We start from the raw sequence: 23,325 nt of genomic DNA, 5'->3' as shown, positions 1-23,325 counted from the left end.
TGTTTGTAAAGAGTACGCAAGTGCTCTTCTGGGCATTTACATTAAAACCATTTTCATCTGCCCATTTGGACAATTTGTTTATTACAAGCTGCACTTGTCGTTCGCAGATGGCAATGTTGCATGACTTGAAGGCTATTTGCACATTGTCGACATAAACGGAATAAAACATTGTGCGTGGAATGACTGTGTGCAGGGAATTCATTTTTACAATAAATAGTGTGCAGCTGAGCATGCCTCCCTGTGGCACACCAGTTTCTTGTGTGAATGACCCAGACAAAGCTCTGCCCACCCTTACGCGAAATGTGCTATTAGTGAGGTAACTTTTGATTGTGTTTAGCATATTGCCACGAACACCCATCGCCGAAAGATCTCTGAGAATTCCAAAGCGTCATGTGGTGTCGTAAGCTTTCTCTAGGTCTATAAATACAGACAGACAGAATTGCTTATGTATGAAAGCATCTCTAATATATGTCTCAATGCAGACAAGGTGGTCTATTGTAGACATACCTTCTCAAAAGCCACATTGGAAGGGATCTAGTACTTTGTTATTTTCTAGGAAGCAGATTAAGCGCCGCTTTATCATTTTTTCATACAGCTTGCACAGGCAACTTGTTAGAGCTATTGGCCTGTAGCCGCTGGCTAAGGACGGGTCTTTGGCTTGTTTAAGTAACGGGATGACTATAGCTTCTTTCCATGCAGATGGAATATACCCAGCATCCCACGTGGCATTGTAGAGAGACAGGAGTGTTTTCAGTGTTTCAGAGTGTGGTTGCCTATTCATTTCGTAAATGATATGATCGCCACCTGGCGCCGTGTTGTTGCAACAAGCTAGAGATGCCTTAAGTTCAGCTAACGTAAATGGGCAATTGTAAGCCTCGCTCGACGAACTTTTGCGGTTAAGGGGCTGCTGTTCTTCTCGTTCTTTGAATCTCAAGAATGTCTGTGTGTAATGAGATGTACTGGAGATGTATTCAAAGTGGTTGCCCAGACAATCTGCCTGATCTTCCAGGCCATCTCCTTGGGTACTCACTAAGGGCAGCGGGTTCGTCTCACGGCCTTTTAATTTATTCACTCTATTCCATACTTTCGCCTCGTCTGTGTAAGAATTTGTACCAGAAAGGTACATCTCCCAACTCTCTCTCTTCGCACGTCGACGTGTTCTCCTGCCTTGTGATTTGACCTGTTTGAAATTAACAAGATTTTCGGCTGTTGGAGAATTGCAAAGCAATCCCCAAGCTTTGTTCTGATTTTGGCGTGCTTTCCGACATTCTTCGTTCCACCATGGGATGCGACGCTTATTAGCCAATCCGTTAGTTTAATACATTTCTTTGCAGCGTCAATAATAAAACCTGTTAAATATGCCAGAGTGTTGTCTATATTAAAAGAGGCAATATCATCTTTGCTTAAATATGTTAGTTCTCGGAAAAGTTCCCAATTGGCTGAGTCAACCTTCCAACGGGCAACGTGTGGGGAGCTTTCATCTTGTTTTGTTAAGCTTATAATAATTGGGAAGTGGTCGCTTCCAAAGGGGTTCTTGAGAACAGACCACTCCAGATACGGAATTAATGTACTGGATACTATAGTTAGATCTATGGACGAGTATTTGTTGTGCGCAACGCTGTAGTACGTTGGCTCTTTCTTATTCAACAAACATGCTCCTGAGGAAAAGAGAAAGTTTTCAATTAGGCGACCTCTCGCATCGCACCGAGAGTCTCCCCACAAGGTGTTATGTGCGTTTAAATCTCCAAGAACTATGTATGGCTCCGGAAGTTCATTTATGTAGTTTTGAAATTCAGTTTTATGTAGTTGATAATTGGGAGGGATGTATATAGAGCTGACAGTGACCAGCTTGTCAAACAAAACCCCTCGGACAGCAACTGCCTCTAGGGGCGTACGAAGTTTTAGTTCCCGGCAGGCAACACCTCTGTCGACTACAATAGCCACACCACCGGAAGACCGTGTCATCACGGTCTTTACGGAAAATGGAGTATTGTCGGAGAAAATTTGTTTGCGTGTGTTTGAGGTGTGTTTCTTGGACACACAGCACCTTTGGATTATACTTATGTAGGAGTTCTTTGATGTCATTGAGATTGTGGAGGAGTCCTCGGACATTCCACTGTAATATTTGTGTATCCATGTTGAATGTGGTTTTTGTGCTGTGTGTTAAGAAAGAGGAATTACTTCACAGAGCCCTCTCCGGGCGCCGTGATGCGGTGTTTTTCTTGTTTGGAGCAATCGCGAGACTCTCGCGGCTCCTTAGGCACAAGTGGCGCCATCTGGCTGGTTGTTGTGTCCATAGCCTCTTGCGAGGCGCTGGACACGCGCTCTTGCGAGCGGTTCGTTTGACGAGAAGGCCTCGCCTCGAGGGACGAGGCCCTGGAGGCCACCAGCCCGGAGGTCGATGGCCCCTTCTTGTGAGTTGGCGGAGCAGCGCTAGCTGCAGCCGCCGAGGGGGCAGATGGCGTCACTGCCGGCTCACTGTGTGTGGGCCGGACAGCCGCCGGAAGCCGTTGTGTCGCTGCCCCCTGACGCGTCACATCGGCAAAGGTGTTTTTGGGCAGGTAGGATACCCGCCTGCGTGCCTCCTTGAATGTTAGATTTTCCTTTGCTTTAATTGTTACAATTTCCTTTTCTTTTTTCCAAGATGGGCACGACCGCGAATATGCGGCATGCTCTCCATCACAGTTCACACAATGTAGCGAGTTTTCACAAGACTCAGATGAGTGTTCATGAGCACTGCATTTCGCACACGTTTGGCGGCCTCGGCAGTTCTGAGAGCTGTGGCCAAATCGCTGGCATTTAAAGCATCTCAGAGGATTTGGCACGTATGCCCTGACACGAAGTTTGATGTATCCGGCCTCGATGGACTCGGGCAGGACACTTGAGCCGAAAGTGAGCACTAGGTGCTTAGTCTTGATTTCTTTGCCATCGCGCCTCATCTTAATTCTTTTAACGTTTATCACATTTTGCTCACTGAAGCCCTCCAAGAGTTCAGCCTCGGTTAGCTCCATTAAATCATCATCTGAGATAACGCCACGGGTGGTGTTCATAGTACGATGTCGGGTTACTGTTACTTGGGTGTCCCCAAATGATACTAGATTGGGCAGTTTCTTATATTGTTTCACATCACGGAGCTCCAAGAGGAGATCCCCGCTTGCCATCCTGGATGCTTTAAAGCCTGGTCCAAACAGTCAAAGACTTTGAGACAAGGAATGGTGACATTGTTCGTACCGATTTGTTTGAGGTTTCAGAGTGAATGACATGAAATCTGGGGAAATTCTGTGTTTGGCGTCCAAAAAACTGGAACACATCTTCGGTGCGCCCTCTTTTCAGACGGCGATCAGGAAGTGGTGGAAAAGGACTAGCCATAAGAATATCTGGGTTTTCGGCAGCAACGCCAGCCACCCACCATGGAGCCCAACAAGGGGACGCTGCAGGGCCTGTAAACACAAGACCTACAGACGCCAGCTGTACGTCACCACTATAACCAAATATGGAATATCCAAGGTTGGCTACGCACACAAGGTTAACCCTTGCCGCCCAGAAAATCAGAAGTAAAACGAAGTGAGTAGGAGACAGGAAAGATTGAAAGTCAGAGAGAAAGACGAAGATTGAGGAGGACGACAGGAAAGGGCGACTGCCGATTTCCCCTGGGTGGGTCAGTCCGGGGGTGCCGTCTATGTGAAGCAGAGGCCGAAGAGGTGTGTTGCCTCCGCCGGGGGGCCTTAAAGGTCCGAACACCCAGCATCGGCTCAACTCCCAGGATCCCCCTTTCCCCAGACACGGCTAAGCCGCGCACGGCTATACGCGGGAGGGTCCAACCCTCGTGTGCTCGGGTACGTGGTGGCGCAACTCACCAAACGCCTGCTAACGCAGACACCCCTGCGGGGGATTACTATGGCCTCTTTCCAGGCAGAGGGGATCTCGCTGGAGGTCTATATAGAGTTGTACAGGCAGAGAAGGGTTTTCTTTGTTTCAGAGGACAGGTTTTTCAACATTTCGTCGAGTATGCGGTCAGAGCCTGGGGCAGATTTGTTGCAACAGGTGAGGTGCAACATGCTTGCAGCTCTGCTAGGGAGAAAGGTAGGTTATATGGCTTGTTCCCAGTGCTCTTTTGGTCTAGTTTTTGTTTTTCTATTGCTGCTTTGTATTTTGTAAATGCTGGAGTAGTGTGATGAACTGGACACATGTTCAAAATGTGCACCCAGATTGTTCGCTTGGTCCTCCAGGCTATCTCCCTGCGTATGTACCAGGGGAGGTGGATGTGTTTGTCGTCCTCTTACTCTATTGACCCTGTTCCAAACCTTGGCCTCATCCGTGTATGAATTGATGCTTGATAAGAATGTTTGCCAGCTGTCTCTCCTGGCTTGTCTGCGCGTTCTCCTACCTTGGGATTTGACTTTTTTGAAATTGATAAGGTTTTCAGCAGTAGGAGAATCGCAAAGCTGCCTCCATGCTTTGTTCTGCTGCCTGCATGCGTTCCGGCATTGTTCATTCCACCACAGAACACAGCGTTTGCTAGAAAGTCCACTTGTTTGGGGAATACACTTAAGAGCTGCATCAATTATGAAATTAGTAAAATATTTGATGGCACCGTCAATTCCGAGCGATGAAATGTCAGCCCAAGAGAGCGTACTGGTAAGTGTTTGGAATTTCTTCCAATCCGCTGCATCGACCTTCTACTGGGGGGCGTGTGGTGGAGATTCGTATTGTCTTGGTGTACTCAGCAGTATTGGGAAATGATCGCTCCCGTAAGGGTTTTTTATAACTTCCCATTCAAGTTCAGGAAATATGGATGGAGAAGCTATGCTGAGATCTATAGAAGAAAAAGTTTTGTTTGCAAGACAATATGTAGGTTCCTTTTTGTTCAGCAGACACGCACCGGATGAGAAGAGAAAGCCTTCAATTAGAGGGCCTCGCGCATCGATGCGAAAGTCACCCCACAGACCACTGTGTGCATTCAGATCCCCAAGCACAAGATAAGGTTCTGGCAATTCGTCTATAAAGGACTGAAATTCATGTTTGTGTAAGTGGTGATGTGGGGGTATGTAAAGCGAGCAAACGGTGACGAGTTTGTTTAGGAGAACAAGTCGAACTGCCACTGCTTCAAGTGGCGTTTGCAGCTTTAAACGTTGACACGCTATGCTTCTGTGAATTATAACGGCAACACCGCCTGAGGATGCAAGAGCATCATCGCGGTCTTTACGAAACGTAACATAATGTCAGAGAAAGTTTGCATGTTCCGATTTTAAGTGAGTTTCCTGTACACACAGCACTTTTGGATTGTGTTGGTAAAGAAGTTCTTGGACATCGTCGAGGTTCCTAAGACCTCTGACGTTCCATTGCATGCTTTGTGTAACCATAATGAAAGTAAAGTGGTGCTATGTGTACTAGCAAAGGAAATATTGCTTTAGATTACAGAGCCCTTTCCAGGCCCCGTAACTTGGGATTTGTCCTTTCTGAAGCGGTCGAGGGAGCCTCGCCGCTGCTTAGGCGCTTGGTGCGCCGTCGGGATGGGTGTAGTGTCCATTGGCTCTTGTGAGCGAGAAGTTTCGCGAGAAAGTCTCGCCGCGAAGGACGAGACATTTGCGCCCACCAGCCCGGAGGTCGATGGGGCTGCCTTTGGGCCTGAGCTGCGCCGGCTGTTGCCAGCGCTAGCAGGGGCCGGTGAGGGTGAGGCAGCCTTGACTGCAGCCACCGTGGGAGCTTCTGGCGGGCCTGCGGGTTCGCTACGCGTAGCGCAGGCCGCCACCGACGACTGTTGTGGTGCTGGCAACCCTAGGGTAGCCGGGCCTGTTTGCTGGTTGGGTGGAGTAGACTTAGCTCCTTCCACCCTGGGGGCAGGAGCCACAAGCAACAGCTCGCTGCGCGTGGGCTGGGCAGGTGGCAGTAGCTGCTGCGACGCTGCCCCTTGACGCGCCGCACCAGCATAAGTGGTTGTGTGGAATGGTGAGCACCTTTTGCGTGCTTCCCTGAACGATATGTTTTCACCGACTTTGAGTGATAGAATTTATTTTTCTTTTTCCAGCTTGGACAGGACCGGGAATATGCTGGATGGTCACCATCGCAATTAACACAGTGAGGTGTGGCCTCACAGATGTCTGAGGCATGACCGTGTATTCCACACTTAGCACAGGTGAGTCGACCATGGCAGCTCTGCGAGCCATGGCTGAATCTTTGGCATTGGTAGCATCGCCTGGGAATTGGGATGTATGGTCTTATGGCTATTTTTGTGTAGCCTGTTTCAATGCGCTCTGGCAAAACGCTCAGTTCAAAGGTAAGTATCATGTGTTTCGTGGAAATTTCTTTGTTGTCCCGTCTTATAACAATGCGCTGCACATTCGTGACGTTTTGCTCCTTCCATCCTTCCAGCAGTTCGGTTTCAGACAGGTCCATGAGGTCTGCTTCAGACACTACCCCCCGTACTGTGTTCATGGACCGATGCGGTGAAACGGTAACTGGGACATCACCAAAAGTAACAAGTTTGCCGAGTCTATTGTATTGTTCTTTATCGCGTAGTTCAAGGAGAAGGTCCCCGCTTGGCATTTTGGTGACCTTGTAGCCAGGGCCTAGCGTGCTGGTCAAGGTTTTCGCAACTACAAATGGGGATATTGTTCTTGCTAGTCTTTCAGTTCTATCACTATGTACTACTTGATATCGGGGGAAAATGTCTTTAGGCCGGGTGAACAAATTCAAAAACTCATCGGTGCGTCCCCTCTTCTGAGGGAGACGATCAAGAAGTCGAGGAAAAGCGGGCGTTCCCATAACAGTTTAGTGTTGTTCGGCAGCAATGGCAGCCACCCACCACGGAGTCCAACAAGGGGACGCTGCAGCACTTAACTGCAGACGCCAGCCGTACATTGCCGCTATAACCTTATATAAAAACCCAAGAGAGGGCACCTACACAAGGTTAACCCAAGCCGCCTATGAAAAGTGTGGAAGTAACAGAAGAGAAGAGGTGACAGGACAGCGAGGACAGAAAAATAGAGAAGAAAAAGATCAGAGAGGGGGACAGGAAAAGGCGACCGCCGATTTCCCCCGGGTGGGTCAGTCCGGGGGTGCCGTCTATGTGAAGCAGAGGCCAAAGAGGTGTGTTGCCTCAGCCGGGGGGCCTTAAAGTTCCAAACACCCGGCATTAGCTCAACCTCCAGGATCCCCCTTTCCCCAGACACGGCTAAGCCACGCATGGCTACGCGTGGTAGGGTTCAACCCCCCTGTGCTCGGGTCCGTGGTGTCGCAACACACCAAACGCCTGCTGACGCAGACGCCTCTGTGGGTACACGCGCCTTAGCTTCTTCCGTTCATCCCAATCATTAACCTCGGCCATACGATTGAAGTCATCGAGCCAATCTTCCACGTCCTCAAAAGGCTCACCATGGAAAGGCCGTGGCCTTTGGGGCGTGTGGAGAACCAGCGACGCAGGAGGCTGTCCCGTACCGTATGTCTCCTGTGTCTGGGTTGCGGTTGTGGTCGACATCCTCGGCAGATCTTGAAGGCCGTATTCCGGAGGTAGTCTTTGAAGCCGTCGGCTTTTGCGTAGGTGGTCCGCTTCCAGATCCTGGGGGTCAGAGTACATAGACGCGTACCCAGCACCTCTACGAGTTTGTCACAGACAAAACAACAAAAGACTTCCGTCGACGCTATAGATCTTTTATAGAACTACTCTGGCACCTTCGTCGTTGTCTTCTTCGAGGATCAACCCGACATGCCTAGCATGGAATTGCACCGAGTGGCTTTCAGTCGTGTCAAGGTTGTGGCAATATTCATTGGAACATATGTAAACATTGTTCTTTCATGAACTGGCACAATTGTGGATATACTTATATTGCAGCTAGAAGCTGCTTTTATTTTGATGCAACCGCCATGCACTGCAATTACGACAGCCCACCAAGAGGAATTGGTGAAGCTATAATCACACAAATTATGAAGTGCATGAAATTTCACTGCATGAACATGACGCACACACATACACACAGACGACAAAGAAAGGCACGAGGAAATGAGAGATTCAATGTTGCAAGTGCAGCGATAAACTGCTCGCCAAAAATAACATGGCAATATACAAGGTAACATTTAGGGCAATACAAGCCTATTTGCTCTGCACATTTCCTGAACACATAGTGAGGAAGTGCACAACTGGTACCTTATTAATACACTACTATCGAGAGGAGCATGTCCATGGTTAATGGAAAGTAAACTGTTTGGTTTTACAAATGCCAGAACCACAATTTGATTATGAGGCACAACATAATGGGGTACTCCAAATTAATTTCAATTACCTGGGGTTCTTTGACCTACACCCAATGCACAGTTCACAGGCGTTTTTGCAATTTGCAGTGATGCTACTGCGGACTTATGATTTGGAGCAATTTTTGGAGCATCAGAAATTTCATTTTGGAGCACTTTGGAGCAGGCAATTTGGCATTTTGGAGCAGCTGATTTTTCACACCCTGAAGTATTTCGAAAAAGCGAGTTGCAATTTATATTCAATTACCTGAATAATTATGTTCTCACAAGAAGCTTCGTAAACATTTCCATGTATTGCAGATCTCGTGGAGAAAAAAATGCACTTGTGTGCATGCGACACACACAGACACAAATTGATATCATTTCGTATATTGCTAGTTCTCCCAGATGTCATCGGTAATATCCAGAAACAGAAATGATGGACACATTGGCGGCACACAGTTATTATAACCACGTCACAAGCTACTAGCTGCGTTTCCGGAGTAGATAACGTCCGCCGATGAATCGCCAATTAACCTTGAAGCCGCGAGCCTCGGCAGAAACCGCACTTTGCCGTCGAGCCGCCTTGCAAGGCAGACGCCGCGTCGGCGCCGTGCGTGGCACTGCTAAAGTCACTGGAACCTGGAACATTGAAAGTACCGCTACCGCCGGAGCGAGCGCAGGCAACACTGTGTGGAAAAGACGAGCAGCTCTTCCTCGGGTTTTCTAGCAAGTAGGTTTCTAGGCTTGCTACAGTGAAGAACAGCACGATGGTTGCCGCAGTGGGCCCTGTGAAATCCACAAACAAAACCGCATTTCGTTTAGCTAGATACGATGTAAATTACAGGTACAGTAGCCGACGGATTTTTCGGACTCCAAAAATTCGGACTTGTTGGATATTCCAGACTTCATAGATGTACCGGCAGGATTCCCATAGCACTAATGCATTTTCGCGAGCGATTTTTCGGACGAATCTCGGAGCCAGTGTTCGATTTTCCGGACTAAATCGCTCGCTCCGAGCCACGCTACTCGATCTTGGAGGCCGCCATGTTGGATTTTCCGCTGGCTTGGCTTCCAGTGCCCTCCTGTATAGCCTTCAAGATCAGTACACGCACGCTATCCCCTAGTCTCCGAGGCCATGCCCGCTCTTCCTTGGCCGACAAAACGTTCTAAAAAGCTGCACTTGCTTTTTTTTTTCGGTCCGTACGCTGTGTACGGGTGAAAGCTTGCGAGCGTCAGCCAGCAACCACAATTTATTCTCACGCACGCGAGAGGAAGGCGGCCGGAGGCGCGCGCGGACTTCGTTCGCTGGCGGGGCACGGGGAGAAGGCGGCGGAGACGGGGGGAGTTGCATTCTGCTTTTGCAGCTGCCGACGGAGCTGCCGCGCAGGCACCGTATCTTGAAAGTGATCTGCAATGTGGCCGAAGTGTGCGCCCGCGATCTGCGATGGGTACAAAGGGCGTGCGACGAGTGCCACTAGCTTCATATGCGCCGTTTTTTGTCTTCTTTTTTCGACGTTCGCGTTGAAGCGAGAGAATAGACAGCGCGAAGGTCAATATACCCGCGGTCATCGAGCGAGATGTGTTCATCCCAGTCAAAAAAAAAAAACAATTGAAACCATTTGGAAATATCAATGGGTCCAAATGGAAACTGGCAATTTCCTATTGGGCCAAATGGTATTGCCAACTAAACCATTTGGACCAGTTAGAATGGCCAATTGGTTCAATTGGAAACACTCACTTCCAATTGGACCAGATGGACTTTCCAGCGGGACCATTTGGGCCAATCTAAATTGCCAAATGGAATTGCCAAACCATTTGGACAAAAACTTTTTTGTGAAAATGTTGAAGACGTGTGTAGAAGAGTTGCAGATTTCTTTTGCCAGGGTTTTACATTGCCAAAACCATAATCCGATTATGAGGCACGCCATAGTAGAGGACATAGTAGTAGAGGAATTTTGACCACCTGGGGTTAATTTTTTAACATGCATTCAGTGCATGGTACACGGGTGTTTTTGCACTTCACCACCTTCGAAATGCGGCTGCTTTGGCTAGGATTCGATCCCACCCCCTCAGGCTTAGCAGTACAATGCCAAAGCTGCTACACCACGACGGCAGGCAACTGTCCCGGATAGAAGCACCAGTTGGTCACATAAATCCAAATGATGTCTGCATGCAGGAAAAAGAGTTGGAATTGTTGGCTTAAAATGCCACGTTAATATAAAGCAGTCAGAGTATAGTATTGCCAAGAAGCTTCATGGCATATGTATTACAAAAGCACAGATTCCGGGTTGCATATATGTTTATTAACACAGCACAAAAACAAACAGTGCACACTCCTTTCCCCACACTTGCAATATAATGAAAAAGGAAACATGTTGTTTACAATATTGCCTATACTCTTGCACATAAAATTATTTGCAGCGATGAATTTTATGTTGTCAACTTTGCCATTGGTGCATAAGCACTCAAATTTTTCTCGATCATGCTGATTATAAGAGGATTCAGCTCAAGTTATGTAGAAATGAAAGGCACTGCAGATGAGCCGCAGCTGTCGAAATCGCATGTTCTGACTTAATTCATATGACCAAGGGGCTCACAGTTCAGACACCACTAGCCAAATGGAACAGTAAAAAGAGAATTATCTGCAACTTGGCTTGTGGAATGGAATAGCCTTAATTAAGCTGTAATACAACATACTCGTATGAAAAGAGGGTGAATGCTAGTGCAGATAGCACACACAAATCAATCAATAATGCTTTATTCAAAATCTTATCGATGTTTGGGGCACGAAAAAAAGCCTGAGAATTGCCTTGCTTACAAGTGCACAAAGAGGGAAATGGCAAAGAAATAGTAATGCAATAAAAGAAAAACAAGTAACAAGTTGACGAAAAAGCAAACTACGGTAAATAAAAAAAACACTAAATGTGAGAACAAGTTGGATACTTCACACATTCAAGTAAAGCAATGTATACACTACTAAGCCAACGTTATAAACACATTAAACAATAGTAAATGCACTTCAATGTATTTATACAAGTATGATGTTTTCTTTCCAACTACACCAATAAATAAAAAAGAAACTGAAAAGGTTCAGCAATCTCTCTTCCTGCTTCAATAGAAGGTGGGTAGCAACAAGACCCTCATGGTCCTAACACTAGTGTATCCACTAGCCAAAATGAATCAACTACAGGAGACTTCAACCAAAATTTTAAATACAGAAGTTTGTACATTTGTAGGTTCTGCAAGATTAGGCCATTATAAAAACAACCCAAGTTTCAAAAAGAAGTGCCAAGAAAGAACAGGCACATAGTGTGAACTTTTGAGACAATGCATAATTTATTCTCCCATTCTGCTTCTTAGTGTGCCACCTAATAGGTAATTTTGCAAGCATTGCAGTTACGAAGTAAGTAAAATTTAAAGGCAGTGTGGAGACTTCTAGCGAATTAAAGCTTTAAGGACAAATTTGTTGTACATGTGATACAGAGTAATAGTAATGCAATGCGCATAGGATACTAAAATTTACATAGTGAATGAGCTAGGCACAGGTGAAACATACACATTTGATCCAACTTTCATGAGTGCACTAAACATTCAAAATTTCCGAGGCTGATACCAGAGTTGTTGCTGCTGCTTCTTTCCGAACTTTTACTAAGTGGTCCATTATCAAATTATATTTCACAGCAAAGCATTGGAGGCGTCGGGCAACAATGTACGCTTCATTGGTACATTTGCAAAGAATGGCTTCTATTATGGCATACGAATGGTCTACAAGTTGGATTGTCGAACTATTTGTTTTTCTTTTTGAGGAGTAGCTGCGGCTAGTAAATACCACCCCTTTTCTCAGCATGCGTGGGTACTGTACAAAAACGGTAGAAGCATCAGTGGCAGACAGGCTACTTGTTTGATATGGGACACCTCTTCCAAAGAGACGGACATTTTCTGAAATAGCTACAGTTTTCTGCGTGACTGTTATGTCGAGAGATGTACAGTAATTGTACATTCTTGCTTCAGTTGTCATGTTCGTTAGTTGTTCAGTTAGACCTTCGACCTGAATCATTCTGCAGATCTGATGAGGTATACCATTAGCAGCCTTTACAACTGCTTTCAGTGTACCATTACTAGCTTCAAAAGGGAAGGCTGAGTGCGCCCACAGTGGGCCCCAGTGCCTCACACTTTTCGCAATGTGGGTCACCTGATGCAAGTTAAAAGTCATGCACCTTTTTCCATATAGGACTTGTGCAACAACATGAAATTCTAAAAGCAGCTCTTCTGCTCGCACAAGGTCCGAAGAGGTTATACTGCGCATTAACAATATGTGCAAGGCCTCAACAAGGCAAGCCCAGTGTCTGATGCAAGATTTGTTTAAAATTCCATCTAACACTGGCAAGCTGTAAAACAGAATCCAATTTTCGAACTCTTTTGCCTTCCACCTATTTTCGTTCTTTTGTTGGCCTTGGCGACCGGCGGACTTCCCTTGGCGGAGCAAGTGCTGCTAGCCTTGCATCAATGCTCTCTCGTTGCCTTCCAATGTAGAAATCGCAGTGTGTGTCACCCAGCCACATTTCTAAAAACTGTCTTGCCACTCCCAACAAAACACAATGCATATAGTCAGGGACAAAACCCCAGATTATATGAAATTGTGGTAGGTTAAGGAGTGGAGAGACCGTTTTTACGCCTCTTTCAGAATGACCTTGCATTACTGCAATTTCTGCATCTTTCAAAATTTCATTTTCTGTCCGTTCTGGTGGCTCATCCTTTTCAACTGGATACCTGGTAGCCCCTGCAACACCTTTCACCTTCCTGCAGACACCAGTTGCAGCCATAGTACGCGTTGAATTGCATAACGCCTTGCATTGGTGCTCTTGCAACTGAATCAACAGCACAACAAATGCAATATGCCCTGAATAGCTTAGCTTGTCCCTCATGCTCAAGCATAAATCCTTTCTCAGACAAATCATCCATTGTCTCCACAAACGCATCAAGGAATAGGTCCATATCAGGTTTCTTTCTTCCGAACCATAGGGCAGCCAATACAAGTTTGTTTGCTCTCTGCATTGCAGGCACTTCATTAACCAATAATTGTATGGGCCAAATTGAGGTATTGCTGGAAGAGAAGAGCGGTGTGCCATCTGTATTTAATGTGAGGCTAATCCTATGCCCATTGTCTGCTGTAGCAGAAACAAAGTCGCGATACAATTCGCCATCGCAAATGTCGGAAAAACTGCTGCTTGTGCTTAGAGGCCTTGTCAGATCTCGAATTGTGCAATTCTTTAACGCCTTTCTCAGCTGAGAGGGTACATCTAATAGCACAAAGAATGACGCACTATTTACTGAGGTAGCCATAGCACACCCACAATTTGTACACTGCAAGAAATGACTTGACTCTGTGTAAGAGGACACTTTCCGACAGTTTTCACAAATATAATTAAAACTCAAGCCGGTGCCAGACTCTGAAAAGAGCTTACCAAGCTTATATACTTAGATTGAGGCAGCACAGGTCTTTCAAAGAACAAGTTGATCATCTCTATAAGGTTTGTCAGTGCTGTCAATGTCAAATTGTTCTTTAAGGCATGCTGTAGTATCATTAACAGCATGTCTCCTTTAGAAACGACAACCTTTTCATTCAGGGCCCCCTGAAACAATTCACCAAGCTGTGTTGTTCTATTTGTGTCAGCACTGCTGAAAAGGTCTTGGCCGTCACTCATGTGTTCCGGTTCACTGTGACTTGATTCTGGCGCCATGCTGCTCAGTTCACCATGTTGCGTGTCCTGCAAATGAGAGTTTATTTGTTAGGTCCACTTAAATATATATTCACTAAGTCGATGCATACCGTAATTGGGATAAGACCAGTTGTATCATCATCACTGTCGAGATCTGTTGCATAGGAGTACTCTTCACCAGATTGATTGGTGTTATCGGTGTCTTCCTCAGTGGCTACATTGTCTTTATTGCAACCACCTCCTCTCTCGTGCAGATTTCTTGCACATCCACTTGGACCGGGCTGTGGAGATGCCTGCATAACAAATATTGCATTTTAGATGCATTGGAGAACACGTGTGTGCATTATTTAGGAAACATTTCTTGGATCACTTGCATGTGAATGAGGAATTTCTCCATGCACTGTGGGGGTCTATATATACCGTATTTTCCGGTGTATAAGTCGCGTTTTGTTTTTCTGAAAGTTTTCGTCGGTGTGTCTTATACAACGGTGCGCCTTGTGTACGATCCTTTTTTTTACTGCCATCAAAATCAGATTGGAGGCTATGACCATGCGAAGCGCACCGAGTTCTGCATGCCACTTAATTGCTACGGGTTCTGTGCGCGCGCTACCGAGGTACCGGGTTGTTCTCATGATCGAGTTCTCGAGCGCCGTGCGAGGGCGGAGCAGCAACACAAGCGGCGGCAGGCCGACTGCGAGTCGACCGAATGGCATGCATGCCAGTAAGCGTATGCACATATACGCTTGCGCGTACGTGACCCGCGTTGACGAAATAAACGTCACTAATTTTTTTTTCAATCGCTTACCGAACGAACAGGTGCGTCTTATACACACTAGTGCGACTTGTATGTTTTTTCGTTTTTCGGAAAAACAGTCACTTTTAGGGGGCCCGGGGTGCGAATTTACCATGCAGCACACTATTGCACATCATACACGCACGAAATACATGTTGGTAGGCTTAATCAACGTACTAGCGCCCTGGAACAGATGATGCCTGTCCCATCAGAATCGCTGTCAGGAGCTGTCGGATCGTCGCTCTCCCCTGTCAACGCGGCCTCCGCCTCTCCAGCAGTGCCGGCACTTTGCGTAGTGTACTCGTCCTCGACAGCTGGCCGCGGTTCCACCAACTCTTCATTTGAGCTTCGATGGTATGAACCATCGTCTTTTGAAGATTCCTGCATAACAATTACACTTCAACTGTAACGGAACATGTACTTTTTCTGTCATAACAATTGAAGTGTCAATCGAACAAACAAAGTTTACTTACCGCTTGAGCGAGCCGCAACCGGGCTGATGAATCTGTTGATCTGGGCACGTGGAAGACACTGCTTGGATTTAGGTACTTTTTGTACCAACCACGCTTCCTCCGTTTTTTCTGCGGTTCCATGTCGCCAATTCACAAATGACCACTAAGCGTACGCATGTATGTGGGCTGCTTGCAGTCAAAATTCGGTGTGCGAGACTCCGCTACGGCAGGCAGCTAGGGTTGAATCACTTGAACGGACTGCGCACCATGCGCATACGGAACACAAACAAACGTTGATACCAATATCGCTTAGGATGGCTTATGTTTACAATTTCACTGCGTAATTATTTAGTCAAAATTATATTAGGCGCACAAGTAAAAGTTGAACGAACATAAAAAGTCTGTGTTTTGATGATGACGCTAAACAGTAAACAAACTGGCACTGTTTTAGTATGTTTCTAGTGCGGCTTGAAGGTTATACCTAAACACCTTTTAGCTGTAAAACAATTTTTAATTTAGGAATATTGTTTAAATTTCATATTTCACGTCTATAAAACAATTTTTCTTTAGAATGAAAATTTGCCTCAGCGTCGTCTTCGCTTGATGACCGAGGTAATGGGAACAGCCTAATCGCCATCAACATCAGCAACACGTGCAGGTGGAGCAACAAAAACAGTCGTGTATGCCCTCCGTTGTCGCTTTCTTAAGTTGTGTCTCAGTCATCCCCGTTCTTTTGCGCCATTATTTCTTGAATTTCTATTCTCCTTGAGTGCGTTGTTGACTGACTATGATTACCCACGCGTACGTGCGATACGAAATAGATAGGCATTTGGCAATTGTGCCAGTCACGGACATAAGGAATTTCAAGCCTGACGACGACTTTTCGGTGGCATTCTATATGGTGAAGTGGACGGACGTGACCGGCACGTGTGCCCACTACCGTGCCAGAATTTTGCAGGTCGGAGGTAAGTTTGCGCATTTCCAAAGCTCTTGTATTTAGTTTACATTATTGAACTATACATACGAGTGTACGTGTGACGTGACAGAACGGACAGATAAAACATTTCCTTTTCTTTCTTTTTTTTCGCACTTCGGTAATACGGTCCAGGAAAGTTTGAGTTAAGTGATTGCTTATATCCTTTTGTGTAGTGTGGCAAATATACATGATGTACTGAATTTCCACAAAAAAGGTTTCAAGTGTACTTCCATCCACTTTTATTTAATTTTTTTGCCGTAACAATTTAGACTGTCAAATAGCGATTGTGTATTCATTAACACATATTCTTACTAGTCCATCATTCTGTATCCTAATATGATTCATTTGCACCTTTTCTTCTCAGTGTGAATGTGCCATTCGTAAGCTTTGGTGTATGTTGCAGGCTTGAAGTGCTGTAGGTAGTACACTGTAATTAAGCTCCATCTCGGCAATCGAAGTTTTTTTTTTTTTTGGGGGGGGGGGGGGGTCAGCACTTCGTGCAGCTAGTCCAATTCATTCCAATGCTTATAGGCCAATTTTGATTACTCTTAGTAATCATGAACAAATTTAATTGCATATGTTAACTTATGTTGCTAGCTGATCACCAGCCCTGCGATACATTATTTTGCAGAGTCAGAAGCTGACGTCAAGTCACAACTTAAGAAGCGGCGCCTGAGGGTGAAGCGTGTCCTCGACACGTCAAGTGAAGAGGACAGTGCCTGCGACGTGCCTCCAGAGGTATTTTATCTATACTAGCAATTGATTGATCAAGTGTAAATGAAAATGTTTTACAAATGTTTTGTTACTCGCATCTTGCCTAGGAACCAAAACGCGCAGACAAGAACAAGCACCTCTTTAGAATACTGGCCAGAAAGAAGAAAGCCGCAAACAGCCTGCCATCACGGGATTTTCGCATTGCAGAGAAGCATGAAGCTCTGCTTCAAAAAGTTGCGGAAATGGAACGGAGAATATCTACGCAAGAGGAGGAGCTGACAGAGCTTCGAGCTCTCAATAGAGGGCTCCAACAAGAAGTGTTAAAGAAATTCAGAGAAGGTACATTTACAAGTTTTCCTGCAGTATATTGTAAAGTAATGGCAGGCATCTGCATGCCTAAGCAGGCCATTGTAAAACAAATCTTGAGCAATTAATGGTGTACAAACTATTTAACAAACTCGTATACTATGCCAATAACTACACCTTAAGCTTAGGTGAAATATGTTCAGTTTCTCATGCATCGGTGACTGTTCTCTATATTAGGAGACAATGGCCCAGTGCCAAACACGTGTCCATTGAGCCCTGGCTTGGCTCGGGTGTCCGTGGCAGCAGCCAGGCAAGCCCCGCCAAGTGCAACACCTGCAGAAGCTGTACCCGTTCAATCGCCTGAACACCACCGAGCCGATGGCTCAGGTGCCAGCATGGTGAGGTGCTAAATATTTAGTTTTTTTTTTCAGAAACAGACATGTTTAAGCCTGCATCATGGCAGTGCTGATGCATAACTGCACTTAAAATCTTAAACTATAGGTGCATTAAGTTATACTGCTCTCCTTTTGTGCTGGCTTCCGCCAAACATTTTAAATCTAAATTTGTGCCACGTGCAGCTCACAAAACATAGTGTGGCGATGCCTATACACCAGAGACCAATGAACAACACCAATTAATGCTTCTGGTTGAGTTATTTTCACAGGCATTTCAAGAAAAGTATGCATCGAGGCTTTCAAGCTAAACAAGCATCAGCACTTCAATTCTCTTTATTTGAGAACTTCACAAAATAAATATAACGTGTGTGTTTCTCTTTTTTCTTTTTTGTGCAGATTGACATTGGACAGGGTCTGCATGTGGCAGCAGAGGCATGGCGGCGAATTCAAGCTAGACACAAAGACTCGATGTTTGTGAAGGACTTGTTCATAACCATCTGGGACCCAGCCCAGTTGCAAGGCCGATCTTTGCAGGGTAGCTACAACTTCCTTTTAACAGCCTTAAATGTACAGTTTGCATTTTCTCAATGGGTGTTACTTTCTGCAGGGAAACATTGCCCTCGTTATCCAGATCGACCTAGGAAGGAGCCATTGACTCCATGGAAGGTGTCGGTCATGCAAGGTGACTACTCCATCTATTAACATATACCCCATTTATTCTGTGTGCCTATGCATATGTGGTGCTCAGAGTCAACAGCAACTGTAACCGCTCTATGTAATGCCCGGAATGGGCCTTTAGGGTATGTGAATTAAACACATAACCATGTTGCCACACATCCCAGTGAGACCACGATGTGCACCCCCTCCCTCCTTCATACATATTGTCCTTTTCCTGAAAAATTTCGGTAGACCAGTCGCACTTATACATTTTGTGAGGTGAAATTCCTTTGATAAATGGTGAATTTCTTAACTTTGTAAACAGATATGTTTAATTAAACTTTCATAATTCCTTCTCAGTGCAATTTGTCTCGAAAGCTTTGTGAAATTACTTAAGAGTTCCAGAGCTTGTGTTGTTTTCGTGTCATTTGCTTATTCAAAATAGTGCTAGAGAAGCTAAAATGACTACAAATGCCATTTGACTTTTCCACAACTGAAAATGCCATGTAAAATTTTCGTTATTCAGCAGCTACCCAAAGCAAAGTAGTATTCATTCTTTTGTTTCATTCCTTGAAATTGATGTTTACTGCATTATGGTTTTGACTACCTCTGTTTGTTTTTACTCATTTAAATGAATGTGTTTTGACAGCCTGCTACAAGCGCCGCTTGGAAAAACAAGGCTTTCCCGAGAGTGTGGTGTCTACATTAATGAAAAGAATGAACCACTATGTCGGCGAGAAGATTGCCGACATTGATAAAACAGCCAAAAGGTATACTGATTAGAACATTTTTCTTGCATTCATGTTTTGTTGCTTGAACCTTAGCTGTAAACCACAAATTTAATTTTAACTCTCGTAAACATGGGTGGATTAATGAATACTATAGTTGAGGTGCCTGTTTATCCAATTCCAGCTTGCCAATGTTGCCAGCTTTTGATGGCAACAGGTATTTCAGAAGTCTATACACAATGCTGTCTTTTTGATCAATTTCTGCAGGTTGTGGCGTGAGTGATAGCCGCCAAGCCAAGGGTCAATGGAACAGTACCCTGCATTACATGCTTTTTTTATAATAAAGTTTTTATATCTTTCACTCTAGTTGCCTCTTTGTCACGTACATGCTGTTATCATCTTAAGGCAATAGTGGCTCCTTGTTGTGTAATATGATGCAAAGTAAGAAAAGCACACGAATGAGTGGTAATGAAAAGATGTACGCTCTTTCAGTGCTTTTCATATTGTTTTGCATCATATTAGCTTGCAATAGCTATGAACCAACTAGCTGAGCAACAAGTAGTGATATAGTTCCTTAGTGCTGTGCTACTTTGGCAGGTTCACACAGGGCCGGCTGTGCACAGTCGAGACCATTTGACTTCTCGACTTTTCCAATTGGATCATTTGGTTCCATGCCAATTAGCCCAATTGGTTCTATCCCAACTGCACCATGTGGTCCAATTGGCAACAACCAATTGACCCAATTGGTTCTCTGCCAACTGCACCATTTGATCCAATTGGCATAAAACCAATTGGACTAATACACAAATGGAACCAAGTGGAAATTTTCCAATTGGTTCCAATTGTTTTTTTCGACTGGGATGTGTAACCTGTGCGCGCGTGACACCGTGCTTATTTAGTTAGTAAGCGCATATTTACAACTTTATACGGCCGATAAAACTAACATCCTTACTTCGTATCGCTGTCTATTAATTTGCTATCGCAATCGATGCTCCGCCTTTTGGGCGAATGTGCGACATTTTTCTTAAGCCGCTCTAAGCCTCATAACTTTTTTCTCTGGGGGGGGGGGGAGGGGGCGAGTTTTTCGGACTGTTCGGTTTTTCGGACTGCTCGATTTTTCAGTCCCCGCGAAGTCCGCAAAATCGGTCGGCTACTGCACTCGGAAAGTGAAGCATTCAACTGTGTGCCACCCGTTCTAAATGCAAAGCGATCCCGATGCTCGTGTGTCACACAAGATTTTTTTTTCGGATGACTAGGTATCAAGCACTGCCACAAAATCGTTTATACGCGTGGATATTATCGCTTTCTAACGTGGCTACTGATTTAACCCCGCACGAAATGTTTCATACAGATCTATTTCTACGAAAATAAACGGTCCCTGACTGCACTACAAGAAAAGGGATGCTAAAACAGAATTAACCAGGTCATGTTCGTGTTGTTTTAAACAACACACGAGAAAATCTATATTTTAATTTTTAACATTGACAGGTCGATCAATCTTCTCACTACACTTTGTTATTTTTTACACAGCCGCCCGTATTCCGTCGCTCTTCGAGCCACATTTTGCTCGGTTCTGCATATTTCTGAGCATCTCCTCGCTTTGTTTACACAAGGCAAACCGCAGTCTTCAAAGCAAATGCACGAAGAAGCTTTTCCATCACTATATGGCATTTAGGGAGTTCGATGAAATACCGCAAGGAGCTTCTCAGCTTTGCGATATCAACAAGTTCACCAAGTGGGAGTGAACTTGTCGCTCTTTCCACTTAACTGGTATCGCGAAAAGCGCTTTCCCGGACTCCCGGCCGTTGCTGCACCCGAACGTGCAGCATTCGGGCATTTCCTTTCGTTTTGTTTTAAGTCTACGAAAGTTACATATACACTAAATTATACAAAATGCCAAATCTGACCTCGTTGATGACTCTTACGCGCGGCGTGTGCGAGCGATGTCTGTCTGCTTATCTCCTCCGGCGCGGCTTAGATCCGCATCTATAGTGGAAAGTGATCACCTGACGGCAACTGACCAATCGGCGGCGCAGCGGCTAATTAGAGAAAAGGGCTGCGGTACTTTCCAGGTTCCAGTGACCTTAATTGGGACGTACGCGCTAGAGCTTTCTCGTCTCCTGTTTGCAGCTAAGGTTGCAACTAAGGCTCGCCCTATCGTCACGTTGAACGTTTTAATTCCCCGGTGGTGTAATTGGCGATAGACATCGTCAAATCCGAGACTGTTTGGCGCAGTTAGGCGCAATTTTCGTCGATTGTATCAGGATGGCGCAGTAAATCCCAATTGGCGCACTTTGGCGCAGGAGTGGAATCACTGAATTTGCTTTGTGCTTAGTAGCCCAAAGCCATAGCCCCTAAGCCACACAGCGGGTACATGCCTATGATGCTGGAAGTTGCAAACAGGGTGATGGTCACCATCCCTGGTATTATTTGACTGCCACAATAGTAGTACATGGTCAAGCAAGTACAGCGGCGGGCAGAAACCATTCCCCTGAACCTTCGCTCCCTCGTGCACATTTAATGCCCCTTGATTGAAGCTCAGACAGTGAAACTACTGAACTCTTTGGATTGTTGTGGCATAGAGAAAACATGAGGTTATGTTGAAAGATATACTCCAAGGCCACTGATATTATGTGCTTTCTACTGCAGGCTCAAACAAGAAAACAAAATGTCATGTCACTTATGCCACTGAGCTGTTCAATGTAGGCTCATGTCTTGTCATGAGTGTTGTCTTCATAGGTCATGGATGGCTTTGAACATAAAGGTGTAGAACACCGCTGACGCATTTCCTCCATCAACAGGATGTCTGGCAATTCCAAATCAGTCTGGCATGCTGGAAGTGCAATGAGGCATGAATTAGCTAAGGGTACCCCATTGAGATCAGCACATAAAGGGTTCTACAATAGCTTCAAGTTTCAAGACCTCTAATGCAAGTACATATTATAATGGTGTGACAGGCACTCACCCACTTCCTTGACAGTTCGGCTTGCTTGCGCCTTTGCATATTTTGTTGTAGCTTTCAGACCCGCCTGAATGGCCTTGGAATAAACTTCAACGAAGCACTAGGATTGTGCATCCAGCTTTACTTGACCTGTGGAAATAAGCACTAGTACCCCGTGTGCCTTAAATCAAGTTTTATTTATTGTTATTTTGCCATTACATCTTGATTTTTAAAAATACATAGTACCTGCTGTTTGCTGCATGTACTTCATGATTGTTATATATCTTGCCTTCGGTAGTCTCCAGGACATTTTCTTGCTTTTAAACTGCCAAATTTAGATAATTTGGCAGTTCAGCCAAATGTATTACGCAGTTCGGCAGGAGCCGTATAAAAAGCAGGCAAATTAAAATGTCCACTGAAATCGCAAGAACTTTCATATCTTTCTGTTATTTGTGTGTCCTAACCCTAGTGTAATATCACCTATTTCTATCACGATGCTCGTTTACTCGATCAAGGGGCGCGGCCTAGCCTTTCTCTCGGGAAAGGTCAAACATATCTCAATTTTTCTAAACGTGACTTGATTATTTGCCGTTCGCATGGTCATTGGTCAGTACATCCCGCACAGCACCAAGAAGCAACGTTGAGCAACAGCCAAAACGGTAATCTACGCTTATGACTTTATCGCCATGGTGCACTAAACACCCACCTGATGCATTTGCGGCCTCGTTTATCTCGCAGTCAGCGTTCAGGTCGATCGACACGGGATGGGCGGCAGCAGGCTCAAGCTCCGTGTCCGAGCACGACTGCACAATATCAGGCATCATCACATAAGACGCTATCATTATGCGTACGCACCGCTGCAAGTAGTACGAACCTGTCGTCGAGGACGCTTGGGCAATGGAGCAGGACCAATGCCTACTTAAGTGTTGGCAGGACACATGGCGGCGTAAATAGTCGGCACAGCACCAGGCTTGAGGGCATATAGTCTTGGTTGAAAATCGGACTGCGCTAAGTCCAGCGAGTTTTCTTTATAGCATGCACGCTCGAAAGGAAGGGAGCAGATACGGTCCACTCTAAGCGTCCAGAGGCGCGCACAAGCTCGGTCCACTTCTGCCAGTGAAGGCTATCGTGGGGAAAACTATGCATAGCTATACCCAACCTTGAATATGTTCCGCAGAAGTCAACGACACACTATGTACGCGGCATTGTGCTGTACTCGCAATTCGTGCGTGGTCAGTGCAGTGCAGTCATGCCGATTGTGCGGGAAATATCCCGACGGACACGACAAAAACTGCAGTTGCAGCGACACGGAGAGCGTCCCACTACAAGTACAGCAGCTAGAACAAGCAACAACAAAGGAAAAGAGCACATGTAAGCAGCATGGCAGCCAATGAAAATTTGTGATGTAGCCACA

The 23,325-nt window shown here is 45.4% G+C and overlaps 1 protein-coding gene and 1 long non-coding RNA gene across 2 annotated transcripts; both read right to left on the bottom strand.

Annotated features, from left to right (window-relative positions):
* Positions 1–5,729: 5,729 nt before the first annotated feature.
* On the bottom strand, positions 5,730–16,250 carry LOC125945091 (uncharacterized). Its single transcript, XM_049666665.1, has 6 exons — positions 15,216–16,250; positions 14,920–15,123; positions 14,060–14,242; positions 13,695–13,997; positions 7,375–7,558; positions 5,730–5,800 (listed from the first exon to the last, which is right to left on the bottom strand). The coding sequence occupies exons 1-6, from the start codon at positions 15,333–15,335 to the stop codon at positions 5,730–5,732; spliced, it is 1,065 nt and encodes a 354-aa protein (XP_049522622.1). The 5' UTR covers positions 15,336–16,250.
* Positions 16,251–21,979: 5,729 nt separating this feature from the next.
* On the bottom strand, positions 21,980–22,954 carry LOC119450875 (uncharacterized). Its single transcript, XR_005191540.2, has 3 exons — positions 22,786–22,954; positions 22,618–22,714; positions 21,980–22,061 (listed from the first exon to the last, which is right to left on the bottom strand). It is a non-coding gene; the product is annotated as an uncharacterized LOC119450875 (long non-coding RNA).
* Between the last annotated feature and the right edge of the window lie 371 nt (positions 22,955–23,325).

Source organism: Dermacentor silvarum, chromosome 4, assembly GCF_013339745.2.
Source record: "Dermacentor silvarum isolate Dsil-2018 chromosome 4, BIME_Dsil_1.4, whole genome shotgun sequence".
Classification (NCBI taxonomy): domain Eukaryota; kingdom Metazoa; phylum Arthropoda; class Arachnida; order Ixodida; family Ixodidae; genus Dermacentor; species Dermacentor silvarum.
The sequence above is the reverse complement of the archived record's forward strand: the minus strand, read 5'-3'. Positions and strand labels throughout refer to the sequence as shown.